General features: G+C 48.0%; 1 protein-coding gene across 3 annotated transcripts in view; it reads right to left on the reverse strand.

Annotated features, from left to right (window-relative positions):
- The window catches only part of LOC119972396 (epithelial splicing regulatory protein 1-like), a 133,833-nt gene extending 127,137 nt beyond the window's left edge, over positions 1-6,696 (reverse strand). For 2 of the 3 annotated variants that reach the window (XM_038809008.1, XM_038809007.1), the window contains exons 1-4: positions 6,402-6,694; positions 6,131-6,259; positions 4,576-4,689; positions 4,163-4,277 (exon numbers count right to left, since the gene is read on the reverse strand). In XM_038809008.1, the coding sequence (XP_038664936.1) occupies positions 4,163-4,277; positions 4,576-4,689; positions 6,131-6,259; positions 6,402-6,533 (490 nt within the window). In that variant the 5' untranslated portion in view covers positions 6,534-6,694. Of the gene's footprint in view, positions 1-4,162; positions 4,278-4,575; positions 4,690-6,130; positions 6,260-6,401 lie in introns of all 3 variants that reach the window. The other variant, XM_038809009.1, reaches the window with a different exon arrangement.
- Positions 6,697-19,575: the final 12,879 nt, after the last annotated feature.

The raw sequence follows: 19,575 nt of genomic DNA on the forward strand, positions 1-19,575 counted from the left end.
TGGTACAAAGCGAAACACATTCTACTTGAGGATCGCTCCAGAGAACTTTCAAAACCAATGTTGATTTGCAAGTGATTGTTCATATCTGACCCAATGACTTAGTGGATGATCCTTTGTTAAGTACATTTAAAGGTTGGGATAGATAGATTTAGTGTTTCAGGGAATCAAGGGATATAGGGAACAGGCAGGACATGGAGCTGAAGCGCAAGATCAACCATGAAGCGCAAGATCAAACATGATCACTTGGAAATGTGAAGCAGGCTTGATGGCCCATAAGGTCAACGCCTGTTCCTATTACATGTGTTTCTATGAGAAATGTACTGCATTATGTGGCATTGAACCACGTAAACCAGATCCATTATTTGTGCCAGGTTAAATGGAGCTCAGCTGCAGTGTGCATTACATTTTGTCAGCATCTCCCCTGACTGGGGAGAGTAGGTTAATAGTCAATATTCCTGCTTCTGATCCAGTGATACTTGGTTGTTGAAATGAGAATAAGCTGACATTAAATGAGAACTATGTTATGCTGCCACAATCAAACAGCTTGCTGAAACTCTGCCTTGGCTCGTGCTCATTGCAACGTCTAACTTGCAATGTATCTATAGAACTGTAATCTTGGTTGGTACCATCTGTGAACTATATCCTAATCTGAGTTATTTATCCTCAGAAAAGAATTAAACAAAGGAACACTGAAAATGTAAAACTGTATCCTGCTAGTGCTGCTCCGATCAAATCATGGGTGCACACCCCTATTCTCTTACCCATCTTTTAATGTAGGAAGGTGCTAAGCAGAAGTCAATCATATTTGCACACTGACTGAAAATTATAAATAATTTACTTTTTGTGCTTTATTTGCTAACTTGCAATGGGATATGGTTGCTTTCATGAGAGCTGGCCACTCTGACCTTTGGAAACACCTCAGCATCAAGCTACTTTGCACATCAGATCTTGCCTTTTGCATTACCAAAATAGTTTTCTACTCTTTGCCGGAAGCCGTTGACTCTCTTAGGCTAAAGTTGCACAAGTGCTGATCTCTCTTCCACTGCTTTACTGCAGTGATCATCCTTGTATGAATTTAGACAGCGAGATTCAAAAGGAGATTTGATAGTGGACAGCATCATTGATGATCCTGGTCTCGACACAATAGTCACATAATAGGGCAGCACGGTGGCCTAGTGGTTAGCACAACCGCCTCACGGCGCTGAGGTCCCAGGTTCGATCCCGGCTCTGGGTCACTGTCCGTGTGGAGTTTGCATATTCTCCCCGTGTCTGCGTGGGTTTCGCCCCCACAACCCAAAAATGTGCAGAGTAGGTGGATTGGCCACGCTAAATTGCCCCTTAATTGGAAAAAATAATTGGGTAATCTAAATTTATTAAAAAAAAACAATAGTCACATAATTGAAATTTCCAGCAAGGATCACTGAACAGCAATGGGAACTCCAGCGATTTGCCACCTCCCCAGCCAAGGAAAGCAAGAATAATTACAGAAACCCTGGTTCACATCAGAAAATTTAGAGTGGAGGTCAAGATGCAGCAGCCTAAGATGATGTCTTTAATCATGGAGGACATCTTCACATGTTCAGTCTTCATGTTTAAGACTAGACTGTAGAAACATCATCGCCAGACCTCATTGTATCTAGCACAAGTAGGGTGACATGTGGCGCAGTGGATAGTACTGGGACTGCGGCGTTGAGGACCCGGGTTCGAATCCCGGCCCTGGGTCACTGTCCGTGTGGAGTTTGCACATTCTCCCCATGTCTGCGTGGGTTTCACCCCCACAACCCAAAGATGTGCAGGTTAGGTGGATTGGCCATGCTAAATTGCCCCTTAATTGGAGAAAAAATAATTGGGTAGTCTAAATTTTTTTTAAAAGAAAAAAAAATGTTCTCACACAAGTCATTTTTGACAAGTAGGCTTACATTAACACAGCAATGAAGTTACTGTGAAAATGCCCTAGTTACCACACTCTTGCGCCTGTTTGGATACACCGAGGGAGAATTCCGAATGTCCAATTCACCTAACAAGCACGTCTTTCCAGACTTGTGGGAGGAAACCGGAGCGCCCGGAGGAAACCCACGCAGACACGGGAGAATGTGCAGACTCCACACAGACAGTGCCCCAAGTAGGAATCGAACCAGAGACCCTGGCGCTGTGAAGCAAAAGTGCTAACCACTGTGCTACCGTGCTGCCCATTCAACAACTTGTATTTGTAGAGTGCAATTAACGCAATAAAAACATGCAAAAGCATTTCATAGGTGCATATGAAACCAAAACATGACATCAAGTCACAAAGAAATAATCAGGCATATGACCAAAACCTGACCAAAAAAGGTGACTTTAAGCAACATCTTCAAGGTGGTACGCGAGGTTGACTGGTAGAGAGGATGAGGGAGGGAATTCCAGAGCTTAGGACCTAGACCTTGCTGAACGTACAGTGACCAATGGTGGAGCAATTAAAATCAGGGATGCTCAAGACGACAGAAATAGAGAACCTCATACCTTAAAACAGAGTTGTGGGGATGGAAGAATTATTGAGATAGTGAGTGGCAAGGTCATGGGGGGAGGGATTTGGAAACAAGATGATTTTTTTTAAAAATTAAGGCACTGCTTAACCAGGAGCCAGTGTGGGTTGGCGAACACAAGGGTCATGGGTGAATGGGACACAGCACAAGTTAGGACACAGACAGAGTTTTGGGTAACCACAGGTTTAAGGCAGTTGTTTGCAGTAGAGTCACCTTTGCTGATTTCTCTCCTCCTGGACCCAAGGGAGTTTGGGCCATTGCAGTACATGTCCGACTCTATTGAACTGGCTGAAGTTAAATGCTTCAGCACAGAGCAGAGAATCAAATTGGTCTGCCAGACTTGGTGCTTCACTACACACGGCCATCACGGTTTCTTTAGGAGTTCTAAATTAGTTCTTTATTTGCTTGCTTACTTGATGGATATTTGTTATAGTCTCAATTTGGGTACAGTAAGAAGTCTTACAACACCAGGTTAAAGTCCAACACTAGCTTTCAGAACACTGCTCCTTCCTCAGGTGAATGGAGAGGCATGTTCCAGAAACATATATATAGACAAATTCAAAGATGCCAGACAATGCTTAGAATGCGAGCATTTTCAGGCAATTGCATCTCCACATCAATTTGGGTAGATTAATAAAAACAAAATCTTGAAAAATTACTCAGCTGAAACATGCGAGATCCAATCATGTTTTTTGTTGCCCTCAGAATTGTACATGGTATGTCCACCAGCACATTATCATAAATTCTCTTTCTTAAACATTCTACATTGCCTTAGAGGAAACACACATCACTTAATGTTTTCAGTGAAGAGTGCAGGGGGTGCAAAAGCCTATAAAAAAGCCTGTGAGACACATGGGGCATAAGCGCAGGGGACGAGCCCCAACAGTAAGTGGAAAGCCAAATGGAGCATCAATGCGCCTGGTAATACACGCTATGGCCAACACTGGGAAGGGCAACTGAGGCAGACTGGCCAAATGGGGTCCACAGCCACAGGGGGTGTGGGGAAACATGTAGATCTAAATATTCATAGTGATCCTTGTTTGAGTTTTAATAATGATAATAATCTTTATCGTCACAAGTAGGCTTACATTAACACTGCAATTAAGCTTTTCTCTCTCATTTTTTGGTTTCTCTCTCTTTTGTAATTTCACTCTTCCCTAGGTTGTTTTGCTTGGTACTATGTGCGGTTATGACATTTTAAGTTGACGTACGAGCTGAAACGTGCAACATAAAAATGTGAAAACCAATGAAAACATTTTTAAAAAGAATGAAGACTGTTTTGGACAAGTCAACCCAGGAGATAATGGGGTTATTTTTCTCACCTCACATCACCCATAGTAAGCCATCAGTGAAGTGTTGCTTCACATGATTGCATTCTTTGTTTGTAAACAAAGCAATAAAAGTTTTGTCAAATACCCGGTCCCTTTAAGTGTTTCCAGCAATACAGAATTTCGACATGTCCAGAATCACAGCTTTTACTGCAGACAGTATTTTTGTTTAAAAAAATATGAACTGCATGACATTGTTGGATGGCAAATGATAAACACAAGTAGACATTGGGGACATTCACATGGCGAAAATACACAAACCACCACCTTCTCTGAAGGCAAGTAGAAGAAAAATGACTTGGCAAAGGATACGCTCAGCCATAATACTGAGATCGAGTTCGTGGAGATCAGGGGCATCTGGGCAGCATTTCTTAAACTCTTTTTGCAGATCAAAAAAGGAATAGAAGCATTCTGGTAACATGACATTCTGTCAGGGGAAGCAAGAATGAAATGTAAATCACAGCCATTTGTTTGAAAAACAGATGTTAACAACAATGAATTGCCAGCAGTCTATCAAACCAGTCTGGAGTGTGGCAAAATCACTTGGAGCAACTGGCTGCAGGACGCTAGTTTATAAACATTAGACGTTGTATATTTTGGGGCTCTAAGTTTAACCCACAAATCAAAAAAAGATACTTGTTCAAATTATGACACATTTAAAACAGTCCTCCAAACCATCTATTTCAATTTAAAACCCTTATTTATACATGTAATTTAGTACACACCTTGTTAGAAGATTCAGGATGGAAGACTTGACGTATGAGCAGTTGACTGTCTGTACAAAGGCAGAATGAAGTGCCCACTCCAATATTCAACTCGTTGTTTACAGAACGATTGAACTGTGTGACAACAATAGATGATCAGTAGCCCGTGAATTCGTTAATCTCAAAAAGGGAGATCTATAAAAATTATGAAATGGCCACACCTTGGCCTCCCCATTTGGCGTGGTTAAATGTGTAATTTCATTACAACTTATATTTACATGCGCCGTAACAAAACGTCCGAAGGCCCTTCACCGAGTATTATAAAGCAAAATATGACACCGAATCAGAATTTACAGTGGAAAGTGGTGTTATTTTAATCTGTTCCCTAAAGGGACATCGCTTTTGATTTCAGCATACCCCTGTATTATTTAAAACGTATATATAGCGTGGCGATTTATTACACTGGTAGTGTGCTAAATGATTCATAAAACAAAGCGATGTTCAAAACGATATTAAGTATGTTAAATCCCTGTTTAGGAAACTGAGGGGAGTGACCCGATTGAGATGTACAAAACTGGGAGGGGTGGAGTAGACAGGAGGAACCGGTTTCCCTTGGCAGAGAGTTCAAAAACCAGGGGTCATAGATCCGCGCTGATCAGGATTAGGGACACCAGGAGACGACATGATGGTAGTGGGCGTTTGGAATTTGCTGCCTTAGTTGGTGGTGGAGGCAGAGACCCTAAACTATCTTAGACAGTACCTGGATCTGCACTTTGAGTGCTGTAAACTGCAGGGTTATGGGCCGGGCTGAGGAAGATGGGATATTAGAAAAGGCACCTTTGGGCCGGCATGGATCAGATGGGCCGAATGGCCCCCTTCTGTGTTGTATCATTTCTGTGGAATTTTGTGATCCCTAATCTATTTAATGTGCCGCGTCGATTTCGAGTAAATTCACACATCTTGTTGCCAGGAACATTAGCAAAGGGTAGGCACAGTTCGCCATGTGCTCACTGGAATTTGCATAGTTGCTTTGCTCCAGGCCTCTGAAGCCGTTTGTAATGGTGTTGATAATACAGGCTAACACTGTAATTCAGCTGTGTTATGGGGAGACAGGTCGGGCAAACGCTCACCATTCAACAGATTCAAAGTGTTCAGTCTGGTTAATGCTGCAGAGACAGGTTGCTTTTGTTTTTGCCTGGTGCTGGCAACTTCACAACGAGATCCAATGGGTCCTTGTCCAGACAAATTTAGTTTTTGTTAACCATTGCGCGACTAATTTTTTTTAACCAAAGATTTGAGTTCAATGTATTGACATCGTTATAGGAGTTATGTTTGTGGTCCTGTATTTGGAGGTCGAACCGAAAGACCTGACCCACCCCCCACAAAAAAATTGAAGTTTCCTAAATTCAAAACTATTTACGAAATAGAACCCAAATGTGATTTTTTAAAAAAAAGAGAAATCGTCCAAACGGCAAGGAGAGAGAAAAAGTGAAAAAGTTCCAGTCAAATCGAATTCCACCTCCCAACAGCAGAAACTCGGTAAAGTTAAGTCTGACACCGAAGGCAGTGCATTCACCTGTTCGAGAACTTGATCCAGAGGTTCTGCTGTGCTCAGGGTTTCCACCGCGATGCCAGTGTGCTCGGTGTATTGCTCTGTTAGTTCCAAATTATTCGGTTTTACAAATACTTTGTGCACTTTCCCGGCCTAAATTAAAGGGGGAAAAAAAGTTACAGAAACAATTGAAGGGAGATGTGGGACGAATTGTCTCCCCGCAATATAGCAATCCCCCCACCCCCAAACTTCCCAACTTCTCATAACAAGTGGAAAGAACAGAATCACTTCGTACCTTCTCGTTTGCCAAATCCACCACTTGCCACAACAAAAGCACCAGCTCCTTCTCATCAGATCCCAGATTCCTCCCATCTGCCCCGGCTGTTGCCCCAAATAAAAGCACCAAATAATCAAGAGACGCCGTCATGCTCCCGGGGAAAGAGACAGAAACGAAAGCAAACCCCCCGGAATAAACCGCTCACCTCCCCGCAGTGAAAAGTAAAGGAGAAAACCACCCTAGACACCTACAACCGTGTAAACCAAGGGGGCAGCCCAAACTAGGAAGGAGGGTGCTTTGCTTTTTTTTTTGGCTTGCGTGAGAGCCCATGCAAATGAGGCTGGTCCTCCTTTAATGAGCTCATTTTCTTTTGCATTTACCTGCCCACAACCACGTGAGTTGAAAAAAAATACCTGGCTCCCCTCACAACAAGAGCCATTGGCTGCTTGGGTGCAGGTACGTGGCAGTGTGACCGAGCACAGCAGCAAGCTTGCTGCTGCAATGGGGAGATTTGAAAATTCAAACCCAATTAGCATGGGGCAAATGAGATGAATTCACCCTCCGAGTTCACCTCATTACACGAGAGGACAAACTAATAGATACTAACATTTCAGATCTAAAATCAAACACGTATTAAAGAGCCCGACTTCGCTCAGTTTGATCACTGTTTTCGTTTGTTACACGAAACAATTTGGGAGCACCCTTTTAAATGGAACTGGGTCTTATCATGGGATCTATCCAACCTGGAGTTGTTTTGAAACGTGAATTGGATCTGGGTAAAGGCTCGAGCGAAAATTCATAGACGGAAGGACCCCCTCAAATCAAGGTGAATGAATGTGTGACTAGCAGAATGATGCTGGCAGGTAACTGGGAGCTTCCCCTTCACTGGAGCGGGTAGGAAAGGTGTGTTTGTTTGTACACCTTTACCCACCGCCTCAAGGTCAGGCAGCTCTTAATTCATCAAAATCACAGACTGCCAACAGACAAGAAAGCTCGAAACCTTGATTTGAATGTCCGAGATTCGGCATGTCAGTAAGCTCGGTGCCTTTTTTTAACTCCTGTTAATTCCTTCCCAACCGGAAGTCATGGGCAAGGGGGGGGGGGGGGGAGGGGGGGGGGGGGGATCGTTCGTTTCAAAGACCCAAATTTGGAACAGGTCCAACTCCACGCCACGCAACTTCCCGGAGAATCGTCCCGGAACATTTGGCCATCTCTGAAGCGACTCAATGCAATTTAAAAAAATAATTTCTGGGATGTGGGCGTCGCTGGCTGGACCACCAGCCAATGATAAATTAATAAAGGCTTCTCTGTGTTGCACAGAACTATCGAGTATGGCCGCAAAACCATTACTTCCAACTTCAAAATATGCGATAGCTGGGCACACCCTGCAGATAAAGGAATAGTAAAAAGGGGAGGGGGGGGGGATTTGACGGATTATGAAATGTGAAAGTTTTTAATTTTCCACGCTCTATTTTGGTTTGGGAAAAAAATATGCTATTTTGAACAGTCGACTTCTGCCCGGCACCAATGCCTGGTTTTGCTGGTTGTCCTCATTTAATTATCAGAAATTTACAAAAGAATTTAAAGAAAGGACAATACAAATAACAAAATGTTTCCAGTATCCCACTGCAGGCCTCGAGCACGGTAGCATTGTGGATAGCACAATTGCTTCACAGCTCCAGGGTCCCAGGTTCGATTCCGGCTTGGGTCTTTGTCTGTGCGGAGTCTGCACGTCCTCCCCGTGTGTGCTTGGGTTCCCTCCGGGTGCTCCGGTTTCCTCCCACAGTCCAAAGATGTGCAGGTTAGGTGGATTGGCCATGCTAAATTGCCCTTAGTGTCCAGAATTGCCCTTAGTGTCGGGTGTGGTTATGGGGATAGGGTGGAGGTGTTGACCTTGGGTTCGGTGCTCTTTCCAAGAGCCGGTGCAGACTCAATGGGCCGAATGGCCTCCTTCTGCACTGTAAATTCTAAAGCCTTGGTCTGCTTTAAAAGCCAGCAATTTAGCTCAGTGCTAAACCAGCTAAACGATGAGGCTGGCATTCCAGTGCAGTACTGGAGGATGTTTGTATTGTCAGACTTTCAAAGTAAGATGCTAAAGCAGAGCCCCATCAAACTTTTCAGATGGACCTAAAAAATTCCATGAGATTATTTTGAAGAAGAGCAGGGGAGTTATCCTCCGTGTTCGGGTCAACATTTACCCCAATATTAACATCCCAGATCAGTTTACCTGGTCATGACCACCTTGTGAGTGGGAGCTCACTGTGTGTGGCTTTCCCACATTACAACAGTAACTACACTTCAAAATACTCAATAGGCTGTAAAAAGCATATTTGGGGGAGGATCTCATGAATTGTGAAAGACACCATATAAATGTGAACCTTTTTTCTCTCCTTACTGTGGAAGTCCCCACTCTTCCAACTGAAAGATTTACTTCTATTTCAATTTAATATATTATATCTGCTACTCAGGATGTGGTGCCTTCTACATGGGAGACCAGCCACAAATTAGCTGACCACTTGGCAGAACACCTCTGTTCAGTCCACAAGCATAATCCTGAACTTCTGATTGCTTGACCTTTTAATTCTCCACCTTGCTCTTAATTCTGACCTCTCTGTCCTCAGTCAGTCTCCTGCAGCGTTCTGATGAAGCTGGAGGAACAGCACCTCATCTTTCCATTAGGCACTTCACAGATTTCTGGACTCAACAGTGAGATCAACAAGATCAGGTCGTAACCTCTGTCTCCAATTTGTTTCCTTTTTCTTTCCCAGTTTGGGTTTGTCTCTTTTATTTCTATCTTTTTATTTCTGGCTGGCAGCTGTTCACCGCTCTGCCATTCTCACCACCCCGATGCATCTTTTGCTCCTTTACTTGTTCCATTACCACTCTCTTTATCTTTTACCGTTACTCCTTTTGCTATTAAATCTCTCCTGCCTCCCACCGATGACAGATCTTAATGTTTGTTTTTTCTCATCCTTTCTCTGGTTCTGTACTTGGAATCTGGAGCATCTCTCATTTCTTGAAGTTCTGATGAAAGGTCACAACCTGAAACTTTACGCCGGATATTTGTTAGTGAGGCAGATGTCCGGATTCAGATGACGAACCAGCCTGCTTGTGATTGATTGCCTCCCTTTTGACATTGTGTCTGCCCCTGAGATATTCTATGCACCATGATGGCATTCTAATCCACTGCTCCACAAGAGCAGAACCAGAGGGTAAAGGAAGTCCTCAAGGCTCATCAGGAAGCAGGCCTCACCCTGAATGACATGGGGAGGCAACAGGGTAGTGGTAATGTCACTGGATTAATAATTCAAAGGCCCGGGTCTGGTGGCACGGTGGTGCAGTGGTTAGCACTGCTGCATCATGGCACCGAGGACCCGGGTTTGATCACGGCCCCAGGTCACTGTCTGTGTGGAATTTGCACATTCTCCCCGTGTCTGCGTGGGTATCACTTCCAAACCCAAAGATGTGCAAGGTAGGTAGATTGGCCACACTAAATTGCCCCTTAATTTGAAAAAATAAAAATTAAAAAATTCAAAGGCCCAGGCTGATGCTCAGGGGACTTGAGTTCGAATCCCACCATGGCAGCTGCTGGAAATGAAGTTCAGTTCATACATCTGGAACTAAGAGCTAGTCTAATGGGCGTAAGCCACTGTCGTAAAATCCCATCTGCATCACTAATCCCTTGTATTTGCTATCCTTACCTGGTCTGGCCTACATGTAGTCGACTCTTAAATGCCTCTGAAATGGCTGAGCAAGCCACTCAGTTGTGACAAACCGCTACAGTCTAAAAGGAATAAAACCAGACTGATCAACTAGAATTGACCGAGGCACGGGAAATAACAATGGCACACCCAGTCCTGGTGACTCAGCAAAGTCCTCCTTACGAAGAACTAAGGGCTTGTGTCAAAATTGGGAGAGCTGTCTCACAAACTAGTCAAACAACAGCCTGATAATATTCATACTCATCGACTCATACCTTAGAGACAATTTTCCTTTTTAAAAAAAAATATTTTATTCAGGCATTTGCATAGCAAATAAAAATGCGCAGATAAGACCATAAGACATAGAAGCAGAATTAGACCACTCGGCCCATCGAGTCTGCTCCGCCATTCAATCATGGCTGATATTTTTATCACCCCCATTCGCCTGCCTTCTCCCCATAACACCTGATCTCCTTATTAACCAAGAACCTATCTATCTCTGGCTTAAAGACACTCAGTGATTTGGCCTCCACAGCCTTCTGCGGCAAAGAGCTCCACAGATTCACCATCCTCTGGATGAAGAAATTCCTCCTCATCTCTATTTTAAAGGATCGTCCCTTTAGCCTGAGATTGTGTCCTCTGTTTCTAGTTTTTCCTACAATTGGAAACATCCTCCCCACGTGGATGGTGGCCTGAGCTTTGGTAAATTCCATTTTATGGACCTCCATCCACTTTGAGTGGGCGTCTATGATGATGAGGAACATTGTCCCTGGAACGGTCCTGCAAAATCGATATGGAGGCAGGACCAAGGACGGCCCTGTCATTCCCATGGGTGGTGCAGCATTGCCAGTGGCGGCAGCTTCTGGTTTTCCTGACACTGAGTACAACGCTAGGCCATCTTTACATCCGTATCAATGCCTGACCACCATACATAGCTGTAGGCTAATATCTTCATCTTTAACACTCCTAGGTGCCCATTGTGGAAGTCCTGTAGGAGTGATGCACGCTTGCGCTCGGGAATCACCATGCATGTTCCCCACAGAATGACACCATCATTGATGCTTAATTCAGCTATCTTGTTAGTGTACGCCTTCAAGCCCCTGACAAGACATGGTGTTGGGCCCCATACTGGATTATGGGCTGCATCAGGGACAACTGTGGGTCTATCTGCGTCCAAACACGGATGCGGGAAGCTGTGACCGGCAAGGAATCCATAAAATGGAGGGCAGTGATCACCTCAAAGGCTAACGCATGTGCAGGTGGCCTGGCGGGGAGAGGGAGGTGGCTCAACGCATCGGCGTGTGGAATCATGGACATATATACACACACCGCTAACAGTGTGCCCATTGTTGGATCCTGGCAGAGGTGATGGGGGGAATCGCTGGGTCTTCCTTAAACAACCCCAACAGGGGCTTGTGACTGGTGAAGACGGTAAAAGGATGCCCGAGGCGTACTGGTGGAATTTTTCTACCATAAATACTGCGGCCAAACTGATCTCCTCATCCACTGACTTCCGAAATGCGAAAGCAATGGGGCGCTCCGATCCGTCTTCCATCCGGTAGGTGAGGACAGCTCCGACCCTGAAGGGAGAAGGATCGCATGTCAGCAACAGCGGTTTAGTTAGGTCTCAGTGGGTCAGTAGACGGGAGGAGGACACCTGTTTCTTCATTGATGCAAAAGCCGTCTCCTGGGTCTGGGACCATTCCCTTTTTATAAAATTAGTTTTTATTTAAAATTTTTACCAAATTTTACAAACCACTACAGAAAGAAAACAACAAAAAACATAAGCATAATAATAAAGAAAAGCGAATTGACAACTTAACAAAGCAAGGTGGGGTATCTGCCCTCTACAAGTAAAATCTATCCACCACCCATACCCCCCCCCCCACCTCTGGTTTGCTGCTGCTGCTGACCTCCACTTAACGTTCCGTGAGAAAGTCAAGGAACGGTTGCCACCGCCTGGAGAACCCCTGCAAGGACCCTCTTAAGGCAAACTTTATCCTTTCCAAATTTAGAAACCCAGCCATGTCACTGATCCAAGTCTCCACACTTGGGGGATTCGCGTCCCTCCACATTAACAAGAGCCGTCTCCGGGCTACCAAGGGGGCAAAGGTCAAGACTTCAGCTTCTTTCGACTCCTACACTCCCGGATCTTCTGACACCCCAAATATCGCTATCCCCCAGCTCCGCTTTACCCGAGTGTCCAAGACCTTGGACATAGCCTTTGCAAAGTCTCTCCAAAATTCTGTAAGTGCCGGGCATGCCCAAAACATATGGACATGGTTTGCTGGGCTCCCTGAACACCTCCCACACCTGTCCTCCACCCCAAAGAACTTGCTCATTCTCGCCACTGTCATATGTGCCCGGTGCACCACCTTAAACTGAACCAGGCTAAGCCTGGCACAAGACGAGGAGGAATTGACCCTGCCCAGGGCATCAGCCCACAGGCCCTCATCCAGCTCCTCACCCAGCTCCTCTTCCCACTTGCCCTTCAGCTCTTCCACCGAGGCCTCCTCCGCCTCCTGCAGCTCCTGGTATATGTCCGATACCTTTCCGTCCCCTACCCACATGCCCGAGACCACCCTGTCCTGTATCCTCCGGGCTGGTAGCAGCGGAAATTCCCCCACCTGCTTCCTCACGAAAGCCCGGACCTGCAGGTACCTAAAGGTACTCCCTGGAGGCAACTCAAATTTCTCTTCCAGTGCCCTCAGGCTAGCAAAAGTCCCGTCAATAAACAAGTCCTCCATCCTTTTGATACCCACTCTGTGCCAGCTTAGGAACCCACCGTCAATTCTACCTGGAACGAACCTGTGATTATTCCGTATTGGGGTCCAGGCTGAGGCCCCTACCTCCCCCCTGTGCCGTCTCCACTGGCCCCAGATCCTCAATGTCGCCATCACCACCGGGCTCGTGGTGTACCGTGCCGGCGAGAGCGGCAGTGGTGCCGTTATCAATGCCGCCAGGCTATTATCCCTGCAAGACGCCTCCTCCAACCGTTCCTACGCCACCCCCCCCCCCCCCCCCCCCCCCCCCCCTCTACTACCCATTTCTGAATCCTGGATATATTCGCTGCCCAGTAATAGCTGCAGAAGTTCGGCAGCGCCAGCAACCCCCCCCCCCCCCCCCCCCCCCCCCCGACTGCGCTCTAAGAACAGTCTCTTAACACGCAGGGTCTTGTTTGCCCACATAAATCCCGTGATAGTCCTGTTCACCCGCTTGAAGAAGGACTTGGGGATGAGGATGGGAAGGCACTGGAAGATGAACAAGAACCTGGGGAGGATCGTCATCTTCGCGGAGTGCACCCTGTCCGCCAGGGAAAGCGGCAGCATGTCCCACCTCTTAAAGTCCTCTTCCATCTGATCCACCAGCCGTGCTAGATTGAGCATGTGCAGGGCATCCCAACTCTTAGCCACCCGTATGCCCAAATAGCGAAAGCTCCTCTCCACCATCTTAAACAGTAGCTCTCCCAGTCCCTTTTCCTGGCCTCTCGCATGTATCACAAAAAGCTCGCTTTTCCCGACATTCAACGTATACCCTGAAAAGTCCCTGAAATCTTTAAGGATCTGCATGACCTCCCCCATCCCCTCCACTGGATCCGAAATGTATAGGAGCAGATCATCCGCATACAGTGAAACCCGATGCTCCCCCCCCCCCCCCCCCCCCCCCAGCCCCCTTCAGGGGTACAGGGGGCACCCCTGCCTCGTTCCTCGATGTAGCCTAAAGTACTCTGACCGCAGCCGGTCCGTCGACACACTCGCTACAGGGGCCTGATACAGCAATTTAACCCACCCTATGAATTCCTCGCCAAATCCAAATCTGCCTAACACTTCCCACAGGTACTCCCACTCCACCCGAGGGAAAGGGAAAGGTTTTTCCCGCGTCCATTGCCGCCACCACTTCTGCATCCCCTCCTTCCGAGGGCATCATGATCACATTCAGGAGCGTCCGCACATTCGTGTTCAGCTGCCTGCCCTTCACAAACCCCGTCTGATCCTCATTAATCACTCCCAGGACACAGTCCTCAATTCTGGTGGCCAAGATCTTGGCCAACAGTTTGGCATCTACATTAAGGAGCGATATCAGCCTGTAGGAGCCACATTGCAACAGGTCCTTATCTCGCTTAAGGATGAGTGAGATCAAAGCCTGCGAGGGGGAAGGGTTACCTATTCCTTAGCCTCGTTGAAGGTTCTCAACAATAACAGGCCCAACAGCTCTGAGAATTTCCTGTACAATTCTATGGGATATCTGTCCGGTCCCGGGGCCTTGCCCGACTGCATACCCTCCAAACCCTTAACCAATTCCTCCATCTCAATCGGGGCCCCCAATCCCTCCACCCGCCCCTCCTCCACCTTAGGGATCCTCAGTTGGTCCAAGAATCGCTTAATTCCCCGCCTCCCCCTCCTTCTGGGCGTTCTGACTCACACAGTTTACCATAAAAGTCCTTGAAGACCTCATTGATCCTTGCCAGGCTCAGCACAGTGTTAGCCCCCTGTCCCTAATTCCCCCAATTTCCCTGGCCGCCTCTCTCTTCCGCAGTTGGTGTGCCAGCAACCTGCTTGCCTTCTCCCCATACTCGTACACCGCTCCTTGTACCTTCCTCCACTGAGCCTCTGCCTTCCCTGTGGTAAGTAAGTCAAACTCTGCCTGCAGACTCCGCGCTCTTTTAACAACCCCTCCTCGGGGGATTCCGCATACCTCCTGTCCACCCTAAGTATCTCCCGCACCAACCTCTCCCTCTCCATCCTATCCCTCTTCTCCCTGTGGACCCTGACTGAAATTAGTTTCCCCCTGATAACTGCCTTCAGCGTCTCCCAGACCATACTCACTGAAACCTCCCCAGTATCGTTGGTCGCCACATAGCTTTGGATCCTCCTCCGAATCCGCCCACAGACCTCCTCATCCGCCAATAGTCCGACGTCCAGTCTCCACAGAGGGCATTGGCCTCTCTCCTCCCCCAGCTCCAACTCCACCCAGTGCGGGGCATGGTCCGAAATCGCGATGGCTGAGTACTCTACCCCCTCCATTCTCGGGATTAGCGCCCTGCTCACCACGAAAAAGTCAATCCGCGAGTACGCCTTGTGAACATGGGAATAGAAAGAAAACTCCTTCGCCCTTGGCCTAGCGAATCTCCACGGGTCCACTCCCCCCCCATTTGGTCCATGAACCCCCTCAGGACCTTGGCCGCTGCCGGCCTCTTACCCGATCTAGACCTAGACTGATCCAGTGCCGGGTCCAGGACCGTGTTGAAGTCCTCCCCCATTACCAGACTGTTTGACTCCAAATCCGGATCCTACTCAACATCTACTTCATGAACCCTGCATCTTCCCAGTTCGGAGCATACACATTCACTACACATTCACTACACCACCTAGGCCCCCTGCAGCTTGCCACTCACCATAATATATCTACCCCCTTTATCCGCCACAATACCCATGCTCTCCAAGATTGCGACCCCCCCTGATCTTCGCATCCAGCCCTGAGTGGAAGACCTGCCCCACCCATCCCTTCCTCAGCCTGGTTTGATCCACGACCTTCCGATGCGTTTCTTGTACCATGGCTACGTCTGCCTTTAACCCCCTTAATTGTGAAAACACATGGGCCCCCTTGACCGGCCCATTCAGGCCCCTCACGTTCCACGTGATCAGCCTGGGTTGGGGGGGTTAATTACCCCCCCCTCCCCTGCCGACTAGCCATCTCCTTTTTTCGGCCAGCCACATGCCCGCGCCTCCCGCACACTCCAGCCCCAGAGCCGGAAGCTCCCCGTCCCGACTCTACCCTTTACTCCGAAAATTGATTCCACTCCAGTCAGCAAAGCAGCATCCCAGCCCTCCCCCTCCCCCAACCCCTCCACCATAGTCAGGCGTTCGCTTAACCCCCCTTCCCCCCCCCCCCCCCCCATTGCACTCCCGCAAGTCAGCTGACTCATGCTGACCCCGTCTCTACCTCCAATGCCCCTGTTGGCTCCTTCTACGGGTCTCCAACCTCCCCCCCTCCCCCTCAACTAAGTGAGGTAGAGAGAGTTCCCCCCCTACATCCCGTGTGTACAGAGAAAAAACAGAACTCTCTTAAACAAACAAACTTCGGGTGCTACCCCCAACGTTGAGCGAATAAACTGCTCTTACTGTCTGGCCCGCCCCATCATCTGTGACACAACTCTTCCCCAACTGCGACCCAGACCAGAACCCCAAGGGCCCAGGGCACAGGGAGCAACAAAAACAAAAGAGAACATGAGGATAAAACCCAACATAACACCCACCCCCCCAGCCCCCACCACCCCACCAGCATGCCCCAACAACATACTGCAGTCCATTAGTTCGAGTCCAGCTTCTCGTTTTTTATAAAAGTCCACGCCTCATCCGGCGTATCGAAATAGTGGTGCCAGTCCTGATATGTAACCCACAACCTCGCCGGTTGTAACAGCCCGAACTTTACCCCTTTGTTGTGGAGTACTGCCATGGCCCGGTTGAATCGCGCACGCCTCTTGGCCATATCTGCACCCCAGTCCTGGTAAATACGGATCTCACAGTTCTCCCACCTGCTACTTTGCTCCTTCTTCGCCCATCGCAGGACACATTCCTTATCGGTGAAGCAGTGGAATCTTACCACCATAGCTCTCGGCGGCCCGTTCGCACGAGGCCTCCTTGCCAGGACTCTGTGTGCCCCATCCAGCTCCAGGGGCCATGGGAAAGCCCCCACGCCCATCAGCGTACCCAGCATCGTGGTCACATACGCACCAGCATCCGACCCCTCCACGCCTTCAGGGAGACCCAGAATCCGCAGGTTCTGCCTCCTTGACCTGTTTTCAAGGTCTTCCAGCCTCTCTTGCCATCTTTTATGCAGAGCCTCGTGCGCCTCCACGCTAACTGCCAGGCCCAAAATCTCATCCTCGTGATCAGAGGCCTTCTGCTGCACCTCCATGATCGCTGTCCCCTGCATCTTCTGGGTCTCCACCAACCTTTCAATAGAAGCCTTCATAGGGGCCAACATCTCCACCTTTAACTTGGCGAAGCAGCTTCTGAGAAACCTGCTGCTCCCGTGACCACTGGGCCCACGCTGCCTGATCCCCGCCGGCCGCCATCTTGTTTTTTCACGCCCGTTCTCCTCTCTTCTCCAAAATCGCTTTTTTGATCGCCCCACTCCTGGTCCACTCCATACAGCGCTGGGAGACCCTCACTGTTTCCTTCCCACACCGGGAATTGTCATCCAAGTGCCGCTGGAGCTCCGTAAAAGGGCCCGAAAGTCCATTATCGGCGGGAGCTGCCGACCATGCGACCTACCTAGGCATAGCCGCAACTGGAATTCCCGGTCTGGGACCATTCCCAACACTGACCTTTAACAGACGGTGAAGGGGAGCCAAGATGGTGTGAGGTCCGCAATTAACTTGCTATAGTAATTTACCAGACCCAGAACCGGGTCACGTCTGCCCATTGGGTACCGGGGCCTGTCGGATGGCCTGTGCTTTCTTTTCCATGGGGTGTAACCCATGGCGATCCACATGATAATCCAGGTAGCGATCCAAATGGAAGATGCGGTTTACCGTCATCTTATAATCCCCACAGAAGCAGATGGAGTATCGGGCATCATCACCGACATCACTGGTGTTGCCCAGTTATAGAACTGGACAGATTATATTGTCTTCAAACCTTCGAGACGGTCCAACTCTGCGTCCACTTTTGACCATAATGCATACAGGATAGGTCGGGCGGACCATCGGGTCAATGCTGATGCAGGCCACGGCCTCTCTGATGGTGCCTAACCCCTCCTGAAACAGGGATGGGTACCTGGCCAGGAGCCCCTGGGCCATGCAGGTAAATTCGGCAAACCCTTTGCCAGTCCAACCAGAAATGGCACAGCGAGTTGCATCCCAACAAACCTGGGCCGCTGCCATTGACAATGGTCCTAACGCAGTGACCTCCGCCAGGCTTATAACAATAATGGTCCCCAACTTTCAAATGACCTCTTCTGGAAGTCCACTGCTGACAATGGGATTACCCACATTACCAGCTCCCTTCTTCATCTTCAAGCCAATGGGGAGGCTGAGTGAGCAGTCAGGACCATCAAGAATTTGATGTCCAGGAATCCAGATTGGCCTTTAGACCTGGTGCATTAATGAACCGTGTCCCTGACTAATGGATTCTCTCTGGCTGGATTGCTCATGGGTCAATGTCTAAAAAGCCATGTTTTTCTACTGCCTATGAACATTCAACCTAATGTTGCTCCTGCTGACCACAAAAGTTGAGTCTCCAGGAAAAACAGTAATGGTATAATACTTGCCACAGGGCTAAACCCTTCCACCCTTAACTCCAAACCTGTGCGTTTGGATCTATGACCACAAGGCAGCAGGCCTCATTCTCACAGAATGGAGCACTTGTCCAGCCACCTTCTGCTACTGTCTAAAGAAACAAGAGAGCCCTCATCGCGCTTATACCCACCAGACCACAGGTCTTTGATTATTACAATTTGTGAGCACCTCAAGATGTTCTGACCCACCCCAGAACCCACTCTCAGGCCTTTGGCGCAAAATCACGGTCTAAAAGAATGGTGAAGGCTCCTCAGAGACTGAACTTTGAGCTGAGGGACTCTGGAGGAGGGCAAGGGGCGGGAAAGGAGATGTCTGATCCCAAAAACAAAAATTTAGAGTATCCAATTTTTTTTTTTCCAATAAAGGGGCAATTTAGCATGGCCAATCCATCTAGACTGCACATCTTTTGGGTTGTGGGGATGAGGCGCGGGGAGAATGTGCAAACTCAACACAGACAGTGACCTGGGGCCAAGTACTGTATTTTGTTTAAGAAAGCAATGTCAGGGCGGCATATGGCGCAGTGGTTAGCACTGGGACTGCGGCGCTGAGAACCCGGGTTCGAATCCTGGCCCTGGGTCACTGTCCATGTGCAGTTTGCATATTCTCCCCATGTCTGCATGGGTTTCAACCCACAACCCAAAGATATGCAGGTGGATTGGCCATGCTAAACTGTCCCTTAATTGGGAAAAAAAAATAATTGGGTACTCTAAATTTTAAAAAAAAGTAATGTCATGGAAGCAGTTCCAAAATAATGTGATGTAAATAGTTGGACATAGTTAACACTGCTGTTAAAAAGTAGACAGTGGATAGTATGGTGGTGCAGTGGTTAGCACTGCTGCCTCATGACGCCGAGGACCCTGGTTCGATCCCAGTCCTGGGTCACTGTCCGTCTGGAGTTTGCACATTCTCCCCATGCCTGCGTGGGTCTCACTCCCACAACCCAAAAAATAAATGTGCCGGGTAGGTGAATTGGCCACTCTAAATTGTCTCTTAATTGAAAACAAAGAATTGGGTACTCAAAATGTATTTTTAAAAAGTAGACAGTATACTTTGTAGTATAAAAGATTAACAAAATGGAAATGCTAAAGTATGATGTAGATGATGAAGTATGACTGGCATCTGCCAGTCATGTGCTAGAGGCAACAGGCGGGCAAGTCTTAGAGATTTGTCTTCTCAGTAACAGTTCTGG

The sequence above is a fragment of the Scyliorhinus canicula genome, chromosome 10 (assembly GCF_902713615.1).
Source record: "Scyliorhinus canicula chromosome 10, sScyCan1.1, whole genome shotgun sequence".
NCBI lineage: Eukaryota > Metazoa > Chordata > Chondrichthyes > Carcharhiniformes > Scyliorhinidae > Scyliorhinus > Scyliorhinus canicula.